General features: G+C 34.8%; 1 protein-coding gene across 5 annotated transcripts; it reads left to right on the top strand.

Moving 5' to 3' along the window:
• Positions 1-3,055: 3,055 nt before the first annotated feature.
• Positions 3,056-13,571, top strand: LOC132626225 (leucine-rich repeat protein 1-like). Of its 5 annotated transcripts, XM_060341024.1 has the most exons (7): positions 3,080-3,238; positions 4,311-4,443; positions 5,035-5,106; positions 5,190-5,333; positions 12,775-12,855; positions 13,167-13,219; positions 13,313-13,571. In XM_060341024.1, the coding sequence occupies exons 1-7, from the start codon at positions 3,169-3,171 to the stop codon at positions 13,351-13,353; spliced, it is 594 nt and encodes a 197-aa protein (XP_060197007.1). In that variant the 5' UTR covers positions 3,080-3,168; the 3' UTR covers positions 13,354-13,571. The 5 variants fall into 5 exon arrangements, with proteins under 5 accessions (XP_060197006.1, XP_060197008.1, XP_060197009.1 ...); XM_060341025.1 differs by lacking the exons at positions 12,775-12,855; positions 13,167-13,219; positions 13,313-13,571 and adding exons at positions 7,746-7,872; positions 7,962-10,429 and having other exon boundaries at positions 3,062-3,238; XM_060341026.1 differs by lacking the exons at positions 12,775-12,855; positions 13,167-13,219; positions 13,313-13,571 and adding exons at positions 7,762-7,872; positions 7,962-10,429 and having other exon boundaries at positions 3,066-3,238.
• The last annotated feature ends 6,717 nt before the right edge of the window (positions 13,572-20,288 follow it).

Here is a 20,288-nt window from a genome sequence, read left to right as displayed (position 1 = left end):
CAATTACATCTTTTGTGGTCTGAAACGTGCAGAACTTCACCTCACCTTCATCTTAAAGTTCTCTATCATCTCAACCAACCAGAATCCATAAGCCAAACAATGACTCTTCTTGTCTTGATAAACTATCATTTTCATATGTTGGATCATGAGACTGTGTTAGGTTGCACGACCTACTTCCTATCCTATGCAATCTCGAATTTTTGCCTATAGGATAGAACACATTATTCTATCTGGTCTATGCTAGCATCTTGTAGAATGCAAATTGCAGGTAAGTAAAGAACACAATGATTTTTACATGGAAACCACTCGGCTTACAGGGGTGATAAAAATCACGACCTAGCTATACCTCTGTAGGATTTCTCCAAAACTCTACTACTAAGGTGAGCCTTTGCAAATTCAAGTTACAACCTCTATAACCTAGAAACTAACCTCTAATTCCTATCTCACTAATTAACCTCTGACTAACAAGCAACCTTCAAGTTGAACTCCAACTTGAAGTTCAATACACAACGTTTTGTACTAACTTGAATGTTTCTAATAAAGTAGATAATGTACAACTCGATAGCCTAACCTAATACGAGTTTTGTAGACTCAAGAACTGCAAATATAAACTATATTATACAGCTTCTTCAATCGTCTTCTCGTACTAGCGACACACGCCTAGATTCTGAATATTCTTGATATCTCTCTTGATCTCTCAATATTCTAAAATATCTCTTTTGGGTGTGCAAACCTTCTTCTTGGTGAGACTTGGATATTTATACCATTGAGTGTACAGAAGGTCGGCAAATACAAAACCCTCTTCGAGTAGGCCCATGAGATCTTAGGATTTGTGTTGTATTTGGATTCTTTCCTTATTGAGTCCGCTTCTTGTCCTTGTAGAAGTCTTACTAATTCCAACAAATATGGCAAGGAAATCTGCATCCTTGACCGCCAAGTCTTTACCATTAATTTGCAAATCCTAGTTGATGTAGGACTTGCGCTGGAACATGTTCACGAACCTCTTTCAACCACCTGGTTCGTCTGACTCTGAATCTTTACATTTTCTGAGATGGAACATGTTCACAAACCTGTTTCATCATCCCCTTCTCATTCATTTTTGCGACTCTATCATGAGCATGTATTTGTGATATATGACGGATCATGCGGACATACCTGTTTCATCGATCATGTGTTGCTCCGTGTCTGTCTTCTACTTCTTCATTTAGATTTATTCCTTTCTTGAATAAATCATATCTTCAGCCTTGTCTCACTCTGTGACTCTGATTCTGTTCTTGCTCTGTGTTGGAACATGTTTGCAGACCTAGTTCATATGCTTTGTCTGCAACTCTCTTTACTTTGAACAAAATACTTTGTCTGAGTCATCTTCATTTTTTCTGCTTCATTATCTATTCTCACCCATTCATCAACTGCATGATGACCCTTTGTGATAGAACATGTTTTCATGCTTGTTATATTCTTCTATTGAACTGCTCTGGGACTGAGTGATCTTCATCTCATTGAACTAGTACTTGTTTGCATCTGTCTCTGTAATGGAACATGTGTTTTAACCAGTTCCACTTACCCTGTGCTTTCACCATTGCGCTTGTCTGTCCTTGGCACACATGTTTGCAATCTAGGTTCATGTGTATGCTCTTTTCTGTAGCCTCTTTGCATTGGAACATACCTGTTCTATCCATCCTGTGTTGTATGCTCTTTCAGGCCTTTTATATTGCCTGGAACTTCTATCTTTATCTCAGCCAATTTGTCTAGCTTTGTTCCATTACCTTGTCAATTATCACATGTATCTAGACCTGATTTTCTTGGCTTTGTAGGTTCATTTTGTCAATTATCAAAACTTCACACATGGCATTCTGCCAAGAGACTGGGCAGACTTATTGAAACATTTGTGTCTAATAGTTCTACCAGTGTCAGGTCCAAATATAGTTCACCACAGTTCTTGCTTCCTTCCTTGGCAACATTATCTTGCGAATCACATCACAAAAAGTCACTAAGTAATTTTTTATAACCATAAAGTCACTCGATGTTGCGTAAGTATCATAAAAGATTAAAAATCTTTCATTTGTTTTCACTTAATGGCTTCATGTGATATTCACGCTAAGTTTGACTGAATTTTTAGTTACGGGTAAAACTCCAGTAACTTTTGCAATATTTAGGTAAAGTTGAGTGACTTTCTCACAAAAATTGTTAGTAATTTTTTGTGATACCTATGTAAATTTGAGCGACTTCTTTGTTACAAAAATAATTAAGTGATTTTGGTACACTAAAATAAAAACTGAATGATAATCTATAAAAATTTACCCTAATAAACTTGATCAGTTCTAGTAAAATTAAACATGGTATGTGCCTCAAAGTCTGAGTTAATATATTGTTCAGGATCTTCTAGAGGTCTTTCAGCTGTAACTTCAGAGTTGGCCGACATCCTCTCATATTCATTATTAAAAGGCATTGTGTAGAAATTTCAACGCCAATGAGCCACCATCTTTGAAAGTATCCTGGTCTTAATTTCCTTCTTCCAAGCAGCGGTGAAGCCTACGGAATGAAAGTAATTCGAGGATATACTGTGCAAATAAAGTCAAAAGAAAATTTTGGACACATACTGAAATTTTGGAATCGCCTTGACATAACAGAAGTATAAGTTCAAATTAAGTGTGACATTTTTATATTTTTTAATCCCCTATTAATGGTAATACAATTTACTTGTAAATGCAGTCATCTTTACTCTCTCCTTAGTGCATTTCTAAACCAAAGAACAAATAAAGCATCCCTTGGAATATTCGTTAAAAAAATGAAGATCATCGCTAATGGCGAAGTCACAGTGATACGTGTTTGGCAGAACCTAGTAGCTTTGATTTAAATTTGATAATATTTGTTATTAAGAAATTTATTTTTTTGGTAATTAAAAATTAAGAAATTTAATTAATTTTTTAGAACTGAGTAAAAAAACTTATTGTCTAGAACCTATAAACTAAATTTTTTGCCACTTCTGGTTATCGTCTCTTTACTAGGTCGATCGGGTCAAACACCTAATTTTTTCAACCGTTTTAAAGTAGTTTATAAGCCACTATCAGTTTAGAGGACCTCTATGTAAAAATGCACTTAGTTTTTTTTGAATAACTATATAAAGGTATTGCAGCAAACCTATATAATATCCAGTCTAGTAAAAGAATGAGGTTCGTTGCCCTGGTGTTCCTGGTTGGTGCCGTGGCCATTATAGCTGTTGAATGCAACTCTGAAGGTTAACTATCACAAAATAAGCCCTCTTTCATATCCTTTTATTACGTGTTTATGTTTATTACTTCCTTTGTTTTCATTTATGCGTCTTATTTCTCATTTTAGCCTGTTTCAAAATATAATATATTTCAATATTATTTAGTAAGATTTTAATTCTAGTGGTATCATTTTGCCCATTGTGACAATCCCTTAAGAATAACATGAGTCATGACATGTTTAAAATCACAAGATTCAAAAAATAATATTTAGGGTGTGTTTGGTATATATGGAGGAAAACAATTTAAATGTTTTTCAATCTTCACATGTTTTGTTAGTCAAAATTTTTTGGAAAACATTTCATCTATAAAAAAAAAAAAAAACTTCTTAAAAATAAGAAAAATGATTTCCCTAATAGGAATAGAGAAAACAAGTTTTATAAGTGACTAAGTTTATTTTCTCTTCTCCACCCCTTGGCCACCCTACTCCCGCCCACCCTAACCCTCCACTCCCCACACCACTCCACCCTCATAGTATTTTTCTAGCTTACATATAAATTTCTTGGGACAATATATTTTAACTTACTTACCAAACAAGAGATTAATAAGTATGTAAAAATATTTTCCTTCGTACCAAACACACCCTTACACTAATAGAAACAGAGGTTTTTTCCATCGGCATTCAGTGGTAAATTTGTGCTAGAAAACATGATTTTTCATTTCATTCCCACCGACCAATTCACTAGGAAAACGTATGGTGGGAAACAGATTCTCATTGAAACGCTGGGAAACTTCATAGTTTTTCCGTGTGAAAACACTAATATTTAGGTTTTTCCCACCGATATTCAGTGAGAAATAGCCACTGAATATTTTTCAGAGGGAAAATAAAGATTTTTAAGTAGTGTTAATATGTTATATACACCTTTAGTTTAAGAGCATCGATTCAAAAATCTTCTTGCCTTCTTCAATTTTGTGTTTAATTAAACTAAGACACGTAAAATAAAACGGATAGAATATCGAATAATGTGCCACGAACTCGTTGTTGGTGAGTTTGATGTTTTTTTTTTTTCCTCCTATTGTTCTTGTGTTTGTGATGAACAGGGGATGCTCTTAATGCATTGAAAGTTAACGTGGCAGACCCAAACAATGTGCTTCAAAGCTGGGACGCGACGTTAGTCAACCCATGCACATGGGTACATGTCACCTGCAACAACGACAATAGTGTTGTAAGAGTGTATGTCACAAATATTTAACTTCTTCTAAACTTACTTTAGTCCGATAGAAACGAATCTAGAGCAGATTCAATTGGTTGATCGATTGAATTTATTGTTATAAATTTGAAATATAAATCTTGAGTTCGTCTCTACACACAAATTTAGAGGATAATAACATTTTTGGTGCTCAAATTTTAGATATATTTTGATTTTGGTCTTTTGCGATATCTAGCGAAGCACATATAACCTTCAATTACTCAAAATGTGTGTTCTTAGTCCTTTTATGTAAGAAGTATATATGTTGTATTTGAACTACCTTTTTAGAACTATAGCATCGTCAAATATAGAGTAACAGTACAAGCTTAACATAGCACATGAGTAATTAAATTGTGAAATGACTAATAAATATGGTAAACTTCTGAATGTTAATTCACAAGCAAAGGGACCAAAAGTATACATTTCAATTAATTAAAGGTTAAGTGTGCATAACCGGATATGACAAGGATCAAAATGATAATTTACCTATAAATGAGGGACCAAAGTGCTATTTGCCCAAATTTATATGTTAATTTCTTGTTAATATTGATATTAATAGTGATATACCAATGAAGGGACTTAGGTGCTGCTAACCTCACTGGGACACTGGTACCTCAGTTGGGAATGCTAAAAGATCTTCAATACTTGTAAGATTAATTAATGAATTAGTCTTATTTGCTTTTTGATGATGAATATGATAATCATTTTTTCTTGTTTAATACATGGGCAGGCAAGTTCAAAATAATTCATTTAGTGGAGAAATTCCAAGTGAATTAGGGAACCTGACAAAGCTAGTGAGCTTGGGGCTAGAAAATAACAAGCTCAGTGGCCCTATCCCATCATCTCTTGGCAATTTAAAATCCCTGCGATATATGTAAGTCATTTTTCCTCTCGTTGCAACATATTGTTTTTTTGTCCGTTCTTGGTATAAATTGAATTTTTTTCCATCAAAATAATAGCTGACAAATATTTTTTTATATAATATGTAATATGCATACATAATTAATGTATTTTTTAATATATTTAGCTAGATGTCGTAATTATTTTGGCTGAGCGGCTAAATGTGTTTAAAGGCCTAAAGGACTCCATATAATTTATAGAAATAGTACTCACTAGCTACTTTTCGGCCTAGCCTTTAAAAATAGTCATTGTCTTGAGTATCAAATTCCAGGTCATTATCCTCCAATTTCACTTATTGTGAATTTATCAAAGAGGAGCCATGATCAAAGCTTCAAGCTTGATCATGGTGGTTTGCAATTGAGAGAAAACAAAGAAGAATGAAGAATTGTATTGACTTGAATTGATTCGGTTAAATTTCAATGAAGCAAATGAGATATTTGTAGACTTCACATGCCAGCTAATCATCACACTTAAACTAACTAACTAATTCATCATTACAACAAGACTGTATACTGAATATACAGTCGTGTATACAGTCTGTTTTAACACGCCTCTTTAAGCTGGTAGGTGAAAAACATCTATCACTCCCATATTGGACAAAAGTGTGTGATGTAGTGATGCTCCTAAACCCTTTGTTAGTAGATCAGCAAGCTGCAGTGGTGCTAATATAAGTGGGTAAACTTGTCCCATCCTTGAATTTTTTCCTTACAAAATGGCAATCAATCTCAATATATTTTGTTCATTCATGGAATATAGGATTCCTGCTATTTGTATAGCAGCTATACTATCACAATAGACTTTTATGGGAAGCTCAATCTTAACATAAAGTTCTCTAAGTACTCCTGTTAACCATACAATCTGTGGTACTGCTGAGGCCATGCTACGATATTCAGTTTCTGTTGAGCTTCGACTTACAATATGTTACTTCTTAGATTTCCATGAAATCAATGACCCTCCAAGATATATGACAAATCCAATCACTGATCTCATTGTATTTGGACAGGAATCCCAATCTGAGTCACAAAAGACTGTCAGGTCTTTGATAGGATTCCTTTTAACAGTATTTCCAATCCCGGTGACCTATTTACATATCTCACAGCTCTTAGAGCTACATCCCAATGTGACTTCTTGGGTAACTGCATGAATTAACTCAGCAGTTGTACTGCAAAACATATGTCTGGCCTGGTAATGGTCAAGTAAATGAGCTTACCTACTAGTTTTTGATAGCATCCAATGTCTTTTAGTGTTGGATCATTTGCCTTTTCAGTTGTTGCATCACAATCCTTAGCAATAGTTTCATCATAATCCAGAGAAGTGAGTTTGATATCTGCTTCCAATGGTGTGGTAGCTGGTTTAGCTCCACTGAGGCCAACATCTAAGATCAACTCAAGTGTGTACTTCCTTTGATTAAGCAGTATCCCATGCTTGGATATCATCACTTCTATTCCTAAGAAATACTTCAATATCTCCAAATCCTTTACTTTGAACTAACTATGTAGACACTTCTTTGTGTCATCACTAAGGTGTGAACTGTTTCCTCTTATGAGCAAATCATCAACATAGATCAAAATGATGACCAGTTCCTTGCCCCTTCTCTTTGTAAATAAAGAATGATCATATGAGCTTTGAGAGTATCCTGCATTCATTAAGGCAATAGTCAACTTTATATTCCACTGTCTTAAAGCTTATTTCAAGCCATATAATGACTTCAGCAGTTTACAAACTCTAGTCTCCCCTTGTCTATGAAAACCCTGTGGAAGTGACATATACACCTCTTCATCCAGATCTCCTTGAAGAAATGCATTGTTGACATCCATCTGGAAAAGTTCCCAATCATGTGATGCTGCTATGCTGATTACAATTCTCAGAGTAATCATTTTTGCTACTGGTGAGAAAGTTTCATGGTAATCTGAGCCTTCACTCTGTGTGTAGCCTTTTGCAACCAATCTAGCTTTAGACTTGTCTATCTCTCCATTTGCCTTTAACTTCACATTATGCACCTACTTGGAACCTATGGGCTGTTTTCCTAGTGGCAATTCTACTAGTTCCCAAGTTTGATTCTCTTCAAGTGCATCCACTTCTTTCTGCATTGCTTTAACCCACAACTTGTCTTTAGAAACTTCATGAAAGTTTCTAGGTTCCTTCACAACGGATAGACTGATTAGGTATGTCTGATAGGATAGTGTGAGTTGAGTGTAGGATATGTGATTGTTTATTGGATAGGCACGGTTTCCAGCAAGCTTATGTGTTATGAAATAGTCACTATGCCAAATGGGTGGTTTGACATTTCTGGTAGTTCTTCTTTGTTCCTCCTGTATAACAAGTACTGATGCATCCACCTCTTCATGTTGTTGTATTAATGGAACATGTTCATCTACTTGTATAGTGTCCTTTTTATGCAGCTTTCCATCTATAACACCATGCAAATGTTCTTCATTCTCCAACTGCTCAGCATGCTCCTTCTCAGCATGTTCAGAACTGCTGAGATATTCAAAACTGCTGAGATCATCAGGGTGAGATTTAACTTATTCCACATTCTCAGAATTGCCAAAATTTTCATGATGAATAATATGCTGCATTGGCATTGGACTCTCATGAACAGGAATTGACGAAGGAGTTGATGAAGCACCATTAGTATCAGACTGTGGCCCCCTTGCTTCAGGATTGACTGAAGATAACATGTCCTCTTGAGAAGAGGAATCAACATCTAGATAAGGAAAAGTAGTTTCCCTAAAAGTGACATCTCTGCATATAAAGATCACCTTTGAAACAATGTCAAACCGTCTATAACCCTTCTGTGTTTCTGAGTAACCATTAGAACTGCTTGTTTTGCCCTTTCAGCAAATTTATCACCTTTAGGCAGTTGACTTGCATAGCACAGACAACTAAAAACCCTCAAGTGATTAATACTAGGTGTTTTGCCAAACAGTTTCTTATATGGACTCTTTCTTTCTAGGACCATTGTGGGAAGTTTGTTAATCAAACAAACTGCGGTTCTAACACAGTCTCCCCAAAAAACAATAGGAATCTCACTCTGGAACCTTAAGGCTCTAGCAACCTCTAGAATATTTCTATGCTTCCTCTCTACTGTACCATTCTGTTGTGGAGTATAAAGACAACTACTTTGATGGATAATACCATTCTCAGCAAGTAAACTTACACATTTGGAGTTGAAAAACTCTGCTCTATTATCAGACCTGATTATCTTTACAATGCAGTTAAATTGGGTTTTAATCAGACATAGAAACTCAGAAAGTACAGTAAACACTTCTTTCTTGGATTGTATAAGGCAAACCCAAGTGTATTTGCTAAAATCATCAACTAATGTGACAAAGTACTCTTTATCATCATATGTAGCCTTCTTATAAGGTCCCCACAAATCAATATGTACAAGCTCAAAACAGGCTATTGTTTTATTAGTACTAACAGGAAATTTCAATCTATGATGCTTTGCTAAAGGACATATTTCACAGTTATCTTGAATATCAGCTTCTACCTTGATCTTGAGTGATGAAATGTACTTCATTGCTAATACTGAAGGATGCCCTAACCTCATGTGCCAAAGGTGTCTTTTCCTTATTGGTATTTGGTGTTCTATTTCCAACTGAATGAGTTGTTATTTGTCCAAATTCCTGCAACATGTATGGCCCATCTCTTTCTCTACCAATCCCCACTACCTTTCCATTGAAGAGCCCCTGAAATACACAAAAATCAGGCAAGAAAATTGTTGCACAACACAGTTCCTTGGTGAGCTTAGATACTAATAACTGACTAAACTTGAAGTCTGGTACATGTAACACATTGTGTATCCTATGATCACCTAAGATATTTGCACTTCCTGCACTTGTTATTTGAGATCTATCACCAGTTGGAAATTGAACTTTATTATTTTGTTGATCTTCTAGTCTTCTAAGAGCAGTGATCAATTCTTTGTAAGGTATTATATGATGTGAAGCTCCTGAATCTACTATCCATTCATATGCGAAAGCACTGGATAATAGAGAAGTTATACCTTCCATGTTTGACACACATTTGGTTGGTGCTGTTTCATCTATCTTGTTCAAAACTTCCTGATATTGTTGAGGAGTGAATAGACCACCAGTTTGTGATTTGGATCCATTAGACTCTTCTCCTCCATGAGTTGTAGTGAAGTTTTGCATAAGGCTTGAACTCAGTAGACTGTCCATTCTTCTACTTACTCTTGAAGTTTGCAGGATATCCTACAAGTTTGTAACAATCCTCATTTCTATGCCATTTACATCCACATTCACCACAAGGTGTCCTGATGGTCCTGCTACTGCTTGGCTTTCTGTATCTATTTCCTTAGTTTCTACCTGCTAGCATGGTCAAAACATCTCTATGTGCACCTATTACACCCAAAGATCTTTAACTTTCTTCTTGAGTGGTAACAACATAGGCTTCATTTATTGTTACATCAGACCTTTAGCCAACAAGTTGCTAAAACTATCATGCAGTCCCATCAGAAATTTTATCGACCTTTTTGCTTTAAGGTGATCTGCGTAGTGCTTTGATTCATCACAACAAGATGGTAGAGGTACTATTACATCCAACTCATCCTAGAGGATTTCTATCTTTGAGAAATAGCTTGTCACTTAATCACTTCCTTGCTGTAAATTCACTATTTCTGACCAAATATGATAAATTCTAGTCAGGTTAGATATATCAAATCTCTCCTTAAACTCATCCCAACTCTCTTAGCATTTATAGCATACACAATGCTAGGGATCAACTCACCAGAAACAGTACTTCCTATCCATGATAGCACAATCGCATCACACTTCTCCCATAATTCTTCTAATTCACCTTTATATTTACTCTTCACACATGTTCCATTTATGTAGCCTAATTTTCCCTTTCCTCTTAGTGCTAACTTCATGGATCTACTCCACAAAGTGTAGTTTTCTGGTCCTGTCAGTTTTGTAGGAATTAAAACTAATCCAGGAACATCTGAGGCTTGTAAAAACAATGGATGATGGTGATTAATTGTCACAGTTGCAGCAGTTGAAGTTTCTTCTCCCATTTTCTTCCTTTGACCTTCGATATCTCCTTTAATGGAGTTTTGTTGCTTGCAGTATTGATCGTAGGATCACTGATCTGATACCATGTGAATTTATAAAAGAGAAGGTATGATCGAAACTTCAAGCTCGATCATGGTGGTTTGCAGTTGAGAGAAAACAAAGAAGAATGAAAAATTGTGTTGACTTGAATTGATTCGGTTACATTTCAATGAAGCAAATGAGATATTTGTAGACTTCACTTGCCAGCAGAGGAGGAGCCACGATTTGAAGTTTGGGGATTCGAAATTTTAAGACAAGACAACTATCTCAAGCTAATATATAACAACTGTCAAATTAATAAATAAAGATCGATATTTAATATACGGAAAAGGGTCATATTTACCCCTGTACTTTCAAAAAAGGGTTAAATAGGCCCTTCGTTTAAGTATGGGGCTGTAAATACCCTTACTGTTATACATTTGGATCATTTTTACCCTCAGCGTAACGGACCATTAGGTTCCACCAATAAAAGGGACACGTGGAGGGTATATTAACACACATAACTTTCCAGCTCATTTATCAAAACCCGATCCTTACCATAAACCATTATCTTTGTGAACCACCAAAACACAAAACTGAAGTATTCTCCTTTTTAATACTATCTTCCTTGTTTTACTACTAAAAACAAATAGCTTTCTAAAGAACCAAGACCATCAGGGAAAATGGTCGAAAGATGGATTAACAAATGAAAATTAAAAAAAAAAAAAAGACTATTCTTTTCTTTCTGTGTCGAAATTTTGTTCTCTGCTCAAGTTTTAACCTACCATGACCTTTGTCCAAGAATTTGAAACATTGTTATAATTCAATTTTTAAGAAACCCAGATTTTAGTTTGGGGAAGCTGGCATTTTATTTTATTTTTGCTTGGTGTGTATTGTGTTGTATGATATGAAGTTATTTGGAGTATAAAGATCCTTGAATGATGGTTCTAAGACCCCATTCCACTTGAAATTGACTTTCGTCATCTTCTAATTGGAGGTTAATTAAATGAGATCATGTTGAAAATTCAAAATCCATGTTTTGAATGTCATGGGTATTTGGTTAATTAATACCAGAAAAATATAAGACCAAAAAGAAAGTAAATTATGAATTACTTAACTCCCTATTACCCAGAAAATGTACCTTGAATTCAGACCAACCTACTAAGAAGAAACAAAATTCTGAATAAGCAAAATGTATAACTGAAAGCAATATAAATGAAATTTTTGGAGTAAAGGAGCAAGAACTTTTAGAATAAGGGAATCAAAGCGTTCGGGCTACGGAAATGGGTTATGGCAAGGGTTGGGTTCCAAAAATGAGCTGGAATGTTATGTGTGTTAATACCCTCCATGTGTCCCTTTTATTGGCGGGACCTGATGGTCTGTTAGGTTGAGGGAAAAAATGATATAAATGTATAACGGTTAGGGCATTTACAGCCCCATACTTAAACGAAGGTGCATATTTAACCTTTTTTCAAAGTACAGGGATAAATATGACCCTTTTCCATTTAATATATTTAAAAAAGCGACAAACTAAAAGAGTTCCTGTACCTACCAGTCACCAGCCCGAGGTTTGGACTCCGGCAGAGAGTGGGTGGTGGTGGATAAAGGCTTTTGTAGTTTTTAAAGAACAAGAAGACAACATAATAGGTTTTGGGTCTTTGTAGAAATCTGATTTTAAGTTTGATGTTTGTGAAAGAAACGATGAGCCTCTTTTGTTTTAGAGTGGAACGTTCTTTTTGCGTTTTTTAATTGTCAATCTTATGTTTTTAAAATATTCACAAATCTGCATGTATAGCAGAAAGCGAAAAAAGTGATAACCTGCATCAGCAGGTTATGTACTTATACCCTTAGCAAAACAGGAGAAGAATGCTAAAAGTTCGAACCCAGCTTGGACGCGGAAAACTCTTCGTTTTCTTCCTTACCAATAGACCATCAACTTACCTTTGTAAGTGAAGGAGCATTTACATAATTATATACATTCTAATATAAATACAATGTCTACGCAAAAGCTACTGGGTTCGGTCGAACCCCCCTATTACACTGTAGCTCCGCCCTTGCTTGCTAGTTGTTCTAAAACTGGCATCTAACTAATCATCACACTTAAAACTAACTAACTAATTCATCATTACAACAACAACTGACTCTAACTAACTCTAACACGCGATATACACTAATATACCGAATATACAGTCGCGTATACGATCTGTTTTAACACTTATGGAATTTGAAATTTTAGGAGATTAGCCATTTTCAACTACAAAGACAGAATTGATTAGCCATTTTCAACTACAAAGACTGAGAATTGATTATTTGTGAAATTTCTCCGTATAATTTGGTGTACTTTTTTTTCCTTTGCAGGACATTGAATAGTAATAAATTATCAGGGGAAATTCCTATCTCTGTTTTGACGCTCATCTTCAGGGGAAATTTGCAGCTTATGTAAGTTGATAAGCTGCTATATATTGATTTAGTTTTTAATACTACTAGCCAAATTGCAAATAAAGGCGGAGCCGGAATTTGAACTTTATGAGTTCTAAATCTAAGATAGCAATATCAAGTGTTAGTAATTAGGCCCTGAACTTAACTTTTGTACATGTTTGGTGTATTCCTTAATACAAATATAAAATTTAAACTAAAGTTATTTGGTTTAGCCAAAACCATACATTGGCTTCTAGCTCCGCTCCTGATCCCGGACAGTAGGAACTCTACGGCATCCCTTTTTTGATATCATTCATTTAATTAATGAACAGGAATGTTTCAGACAATAAACTGGCAGGGACTGTCCATCGTACTAAGCAAAGAGGTAAAAATCATATTGTACATTTGTTGAGATTTGAAACTTATTGTGGTTTATGCATGTAACTTAAAAATTAGATGGTGTTATTATCTTATGTAGGATTTGCAATTACAACAATTGTTCAAGACGTCAAGGCCTAAAGCAGGTTACTTGTCAACGTTTTGAATTGGATTGTCCTGCCAAGTTGCACTTCTATATTAAAATGTCTCCAGTCAAGTCAAGTCAAGATTTAGGATTTGTTATTTTGAATAATTAAAATGTGATTGGAATATGTACTTGAGAAAAAACAATTACATTATTACTTGTATCGTGTTGAATTTCCAAAAGGCTTCTATAGCATTTTGTGCCTTGTACTTGACTTTATTGATTGGCTTAATCTCTCTTCTCCTACATCATGAAATCCTCGAGTTCCAACACTAAAGTGTGAGATAAGTGAACAAGGCGCACTCAGTCGAACAAGTTCTTGTAGTGATAGCTAATAGATGTATTCTTTCTTTTCATTTGCCGGGTGTTCATTAGGCCCTATCGTCACATGACTTCAGAGAATAGATTTCCTCAATTTTGTTCGTTCATTGTGCTTTACTTTATATGTGTTTTTTATGTCAATCTATTCTTTCTTTATGTCTTGTCTCCTTTTTTTTTTAATATGTCTTGTCAATATTTTTTTTTCACGTGTCTAGATTGTACAAAGGCATTGAGTTTAATTTTACTGCTGCCCCAATTTACATTAGTCGATCATGTTGCCAATCTAATTTTTGAAACGTAATTTTCAGGGACAACTAATGACAAACTAGATCATTTTAGTATGATTAAGCATAAAGTGGGGTGACAAATTAAATTGTCAACTAAATATAGTTAAATGATAATGGGATACTTGAAAAAAATCATGTATTTTAATTGATATTATACTATTGCTAGTAAAATATTTATTTTAATGAATCTGTATCTGAGGTAAACGTATGTCGAAAATAAAGCTGAGTTAAATTAAGTATACCTTAGCACCTTCCAGGAAATATATGCACGGGACTTGGACCGCGCATGGTCCAAACTACCTAATATGACACATATTTAGAGACTTGAAAGTTGAAAAAAAAAAAAATCTTTTTCAACTCCTTTAATTTTTTTAATTTTATTTTCCCCCTCTTATAACTGCATAATGAATCAAGTGGCTAATGACTTGATGGCATCATAAATCTGTGCAAAACCTTAAACTAAAATATCCACAAAAGGACGGAACTATAATATGCATATATGACAAAGTAATAGAGTACCAAATTGACTACAATACAGTGTCTTTTGAACTGGACAGAAATATATATATATGTAGTAGCAGAAATATGCTTTTCGATTTATGCTAGGATCGAAATAATTGTCTCCAAGTAGGAAACAGAACTGGCCTAGGTAGTTAACGTTTAGCTAAAATATGAACCTAAATTTTTTCATTAGAACTCAGAAATCCTTTTCCTTGGTGGAGAAGAAACCAATCCTGATTTTATCTAGGTTTACAAGTCTTAAAACGTGGCTATAAAAGGGGTGTCTTCTATGTCATACCCCATTTTAACCGGGTTAAAGTAGAAGTACGACATATTGATGATTCCTATTTTTGTTTATTTTAAGGAGTCGTCACCTAATTATTTATGGTGAATTAGGACACCTAAATTTATTAAAGTTATGTTTAAAGTTAACTCTGTTTAAGGTCTGCGAAACTTAAGATTCTAGGTAAGAGTTCAATTAGTCTAAAGGGAAGGTATTAGGCACCCTTTAAGATCCACTAACAATGGTTAACCGACCGGACTTATGATTAGTTAGGCTAAGTGTAAATATTTAAATGTTTAAGAAAATACCTTGTAAGTATTGCTAAAGTTATTTAAAGTGAAACTGGTAAAAAATAATAGTTGCATAAAAGAGTTTAATTACAAATGAACTAAAAGGAACAGGATGTGTAATGTTTATATGTTTTGGAAAAAATGACTAACAAATTTAAAAGAGTTATTAATGAAGTTTTATAAAAAAGGGTATTAGTTCAAACGTATATTGTGCGAAGGTTATTTTGAACAAATATGTACTTGAAGTGTTGAACAGAAACTGAAGTGAAAAAAATTATCCGTTGAAACTAATTTGCTTTTATTTTTCTTAGAATAGGCTAACGTTAGTGTAAGATTTATGACGTTTTAAACTTCTAAAATAGTAAGCATAAATTATGATTCCCTTAGCCAAAAGATGTAGTCACGCTATTTTGAAAATCAATTACTCAAATAAATGTTGTAGATACTATAAATAGTTTTAGAAATAGAAGTGAATGTAATTTGTGGAATTAATTACCCATTACTAAATTAAAACCCTTAACGTCACTAAGGTTTATCTAAGTTAACAAAAAGAATGTTAGTCATAAAATACACATCAAATGCACGCAAAGATAAAATAGAGGATTAGGTGTGATGTAAATGAGCTCAGCCCATTAAGGAATGCTGTTGTCCGCTACTGTTGGGCTTCGGCCCGACGAAATTGTTTAGCAGATTTGTTGCGGGCAGACTAACTCGAGAGGAGGATTTTGTTGGGCTTTTAGCCCAACACCGAATGCGGCAAGTGATAAGTCCTGAATTAGGACTCCATTTTTTTCTCCGATGTGTACATGTAAAGAAAGGAAAAATAGGGATTAGCACTCATATAGGCACAAATTGATTGAGGCTGTAAATTTTAAAACTATGCTGTCAGCCCACCATAAACTAAACAAAGTGCATGCTCAGATACTTAAGAGACAAAGGCAGAGGCAAATTTTAGTTTGAAAGACTGAAACAAAATTTACACATTTGTACACCCAATTTCACATTAGGAACTAAAGAACAAGGGGTCAGAAGATAGGGATATGTAGTTAAATCGTGTATAACTTTAGCTCTACAGCATAGTAAACATCATTATTTAGTATCCATGATCAACTATAAACATATAACTTTTAAAAGGATTATGCAACAATAGAAATAGGACGTAACAAAGTAAAACAGGGTGCAACTACTGAAGGTTATAGAAATCTGAATTCTGTCCACTACAGATTCAGATTTAGATGACTCCTCAACGAACGAGAGCTAAATCTCAGAATGGTTTGCTAAAATGTGCAGCAGCAAAACAGCAGCGAAAGCAGTGTTATAACCTCAAAATGAATAACAATTCAGCTCAGAATGAAGGTGAAATTCAGCTCAAAATGCGCAGCAGAAGTTCGACTCAGAATGCAATGATCTATGGCCCGAACGTACAACAACAAAGGGGCTAAACTACAACAATTCGGGGGGGGGGGGGGGGGGGGGGGCAGATTGACCAGCCAACATGATCAACATCCCAACATGTACGTCTAATAGGTTTATACAGCTCATTAGCAAAAGACAAAGGCGACTAGGACATAATTAAACAGATCCCAACTTTATCGCACATAACTAACCGTGATCCCACCCAACAGGTCTGAATGAAGATTCTAGACTTAACAAACTCAATGACTAATTAGTTTTAATCACATAAATCATATTTCAAAGCAAAGAAGATCACGACTTGACAAGACAATTCAACACTGGTAAAAATATAAATCTGCCTGACTAATAGGTTGCCCTGGCTTATAACTTAATCAAAATATGCAAACGAGTTTTAAAATCTACATAACCATTCTTCCAAATGCACCTAAAGCTAAAAAACCACAGAACCCAACAAGACAAGATCGAATTAAACCAAACTAATACATGAACCACACAAACTGAAAGCAGGCTAATCAAACAGGAAAACTGGAAGAAGAGAAAGAAGAAAGAACCACTAGACTCACACCATAGTTAAGGCATAACTTAACTATCCATGAAATCAAACCGGCTAGTTCTTGATTTAAACCAAACTAAACAGAATTAGCAAATGAAACATGACAAAGCAAATAGAACTGAAAGCATTGAGTAATTCTTATCGATTTATAACTAAACTAAGTCTCAAAGCAAACAAAACAAACTCAACCTTATGCAAGAAAGCATCCTTGCGCTTCAAATAAATTTATCAATCATCTGACTAATACTCTACTGACCTGTAACGACGATCTGAAGACAGTACTAAAAAGAATACGGGAAGAGATTCGAAGACATGATTCGAATAGAACCTAGTCCATACTTTGCGTTAGTCCTCTTAAACTAGTTCATTTTTTGGGACAAACAAAAGGGTAATGAAAGTTGTAAAGGATTCATGCTTCTCAATTCGCATACCGAAAACTCTTATAAAATCAAATCGACCAAACCATATCGCACTTTACACAAGCAGCAAAACAAAGTTAAAAATTAATTGGAAACCATCAAGATGCCAACAGAACTCTGAAGTTTATACAGGCAGAAAAACAACAGCAACTTAACACATGATTTCTAAAAATGAATTGAATCCATACGACACAGGTATCGATAAGAGGAATGCTCGATATCTACTTTCACAATACATCAACACAACAGATGTCTGAATATCAACGCAAGTGTCCCATATATGACATTAACATATCCCGAAGGCATGATTTTTTCATACTAACACAATTTTAACAGAACGATGAGTCGAAATGGCATCAAATTTTACCTGTTGGTGGTGCAGTGAAATGGATGCCGACGTCGTCGAATCTACCCTTGAACTCGAAGAATCCGAATCTAAACCCAATCAAAGCAATTAGAGTTTTAAAACAGAAAAAAAAAAAGGGCAAATAGAGGTATTGTCGGTTGTTTTTGTTTATTAAATTTGATGTCTTTGTAGGGGATTTTTTGGGTTCCAAAATCCTTCGGTCTTCCTCTTCGTAGGATTGATTTCGTCTTCAATCCAAGAACTCTAACAAAAGAATTTGAACAAAACTCAGATTTAGAGTAACGAAAATAGGAAATGTTGAGTGTTGTCTCCCCTAAATCCCCAAAGATACTGAATATCCCCTTTCTCCAGCCAAATCCCTCGCAAACGTCTCAAGAAAGTTCCCTTTATAGGGTTTCGATTCGAGTTTAAGAAAGGAGAGAGAGGAGCGTATGAGAGAGAGGAAGCGGGGAACAGCGAAGGATGGAGGAGACAGAGGCGTGTGGGGGACAAGGTGAGTGGAAATGGCAGGGAGCAAGTGTGGTGGAGAGGAACGTGAGGGAGCAGAGAGATGAGAGGAGAAAGAGAGGGATGGGAGGCGGACGAAGAAGAGGAAAGAACCCTAGGGGGTTTTTTGTTTATTGACCCGGGTCGGGTCAATTTTAAACGGGTATTGGGCTGGTCCATTAGCGTATAAAATAGGTATGGGCTGGTATTTAAAATGTGGGAAATAAGTAATGGGCTGGTCCGTTTGGGCCATTAATTGACGGAAAAATATTGGTCTTTCCTCCTCTACTTTGATTATTTTTGGGCTCCTAATTTAATAATCGCTATAATATATATTATGATAATTAATGATTAATATGTAGAAAAAATAAAGATTTTATAAAGTATTGTCTTGTAATTAATTTAACAATTCCGAACCCGAAAAAATGAAACGATGACGGACATTTAAAATTTGTGATCAAGTAATGCTCGTAATGTGGAAAATAAACGTAGCGAAAATAATAGTAGTGAAAATATAGTATTTAGCTCGTCGGTAAATTTAGACGCCCGAGTGAATAAAATTAAATAAAGGAGGGACAAAATTGGGTGTCAACATTCTAACCTAAAGAAACACAAATTTTTCACACAATACTTGCTCACACAAGAAAGACACCTAACCTGAACAAGTACATTCGACCGTTTGTCTTGATTCATAACCAAGAAAGACTAATTAATGGCTCAAGTGATTTCCTTATCTCTTGTCGCGAAGTCAATAATCATGATAATAGTGCTACTTTTGCCTTCCATCACCGCCCTCTCGGCCTCCCGAAAACTACTTTTCCAATCACCCGCTCCTTCAACGGAAGACTCGCCAAAAGAGATGCTTACAGTGACGCTTTTTAAGAATAGTACTGCTCTTTCTAAGATAAGTGAAGATGGGTCTCCAACAACTGCTACTTCAAATCCACAACAACATGGTGACCGACCAAGCAAATTCAGTAGGATTTCCGACGATATACAGAATGTGTGTCTTGATATTATTATGGTTGTAGTCGTTGTCTTGGTTCTGTCGTATATTTGTGGCGTCATATTGAGGATATGCGGTAGGATATGATTTCGTATGACTAAAAATTGAAATTATGTCAGGTTACGAAATATTATAGTAGTTATATTTTAAAATTATGGTAAAAGAATTGTTTGATTATCCAAATAGTAATAGTGCTATATATGTATTAGTAGTATTACGTAGTATTGATTTTTTTAGAAGATTCATGTAAGGTAACAAGAGTTTTTGCTTTAAAGGACCTCAGTTTGATTTTAAGTTGTTACAAATTGGCATATATGGGGAACCAACGTCTGCTGGAATTTTTACATATACAAAAGCATGAGAATCACATCCTTAAAAGAAGTTGGATATAGGGTGCTTGTTACACGAAAAATTGTTGGGAAAAATAATTCAAAGTGTATGAAATTAAAGTTAGTTACGATTTGGTATTTTAATTTATGTCTAGTTAGGGTTTATAGTCAAATTTATATAGAATAAATTTTCATGTTTTGAGTTAAAGTAGGTTTCGTATTTATTACAAAGACAGGTGCTGCTAGCTATTGTTATAGTGTGAAGATTATAGAGCATATTTAAAGATTTATTTAATTTATAAATAAAATATTCACCTTCAACAATCCAAACCACAAGCTGGAAAAGAAAACAAATTAATGAGGCGTAATTGAGATTGAAGAACAAGAGAAGATCACAATATATCTGTTAGGTATCAGAAAGGGGAAATATAGAAGTATGACAAAATAATAGAGACTATAGAGTACCAAATTGACTACTGCTCTACAATGCCTCTTGAACAGTGGAACGGGAGCTCCTAAATTTCCATTATAGCATGTATACATTTTAACAAATTTTAACTCGCATCTCATTTTTACAAAGCCAATGAATGAAAGACATCCTTAAACAAACCGCAAACAACAACTATTTTGGGGTAAAACATTTATGTGTTGCTGAATAAAAATCAAAGAAAGC

Source organism: Lycium barbarum, chromosome 2 (genome assembly GCF_019175385.1).
Source record: "Lycium barbarum isolate Lr01 chromosome 2, ASM1917538v2, whole genome shotgun sequence".
Taxonomy (NCBI): Eukaryota; Viridiplantae; Streptophyta; class Magnoliopsida; order Solanales; family Solanaceae; genus Lycium; species Lycium barbarum.
Note: the sequence above shows the minus strand (reverse complement) of the source record. Positions and strands in the feature narration are given on the sequence as shown.

Coding starts and splice junctions, on each gene's coding strand:
- LOC132626225 (XM_060341023.1), top strand. CDS start 3,169: ATGAGGTTCGTTGCCCTGGTGTTCCTGGTTGGTGCCGTGGCCATTATA. Junction 3,239..4,310: donor TGTTGAATGCAACTCTGAAG/GTTAACTATCAC, acceptor TGTGATGAACAG/GGGATGCTCTTAATGCATTG. Junction 5,334..7,745: donor TTAAAATCCCTGCGATATAT/GTAAGTCATTTT, acceptor CTACTTGTATAG/TGTCCTTTTTATGCAGCTTT.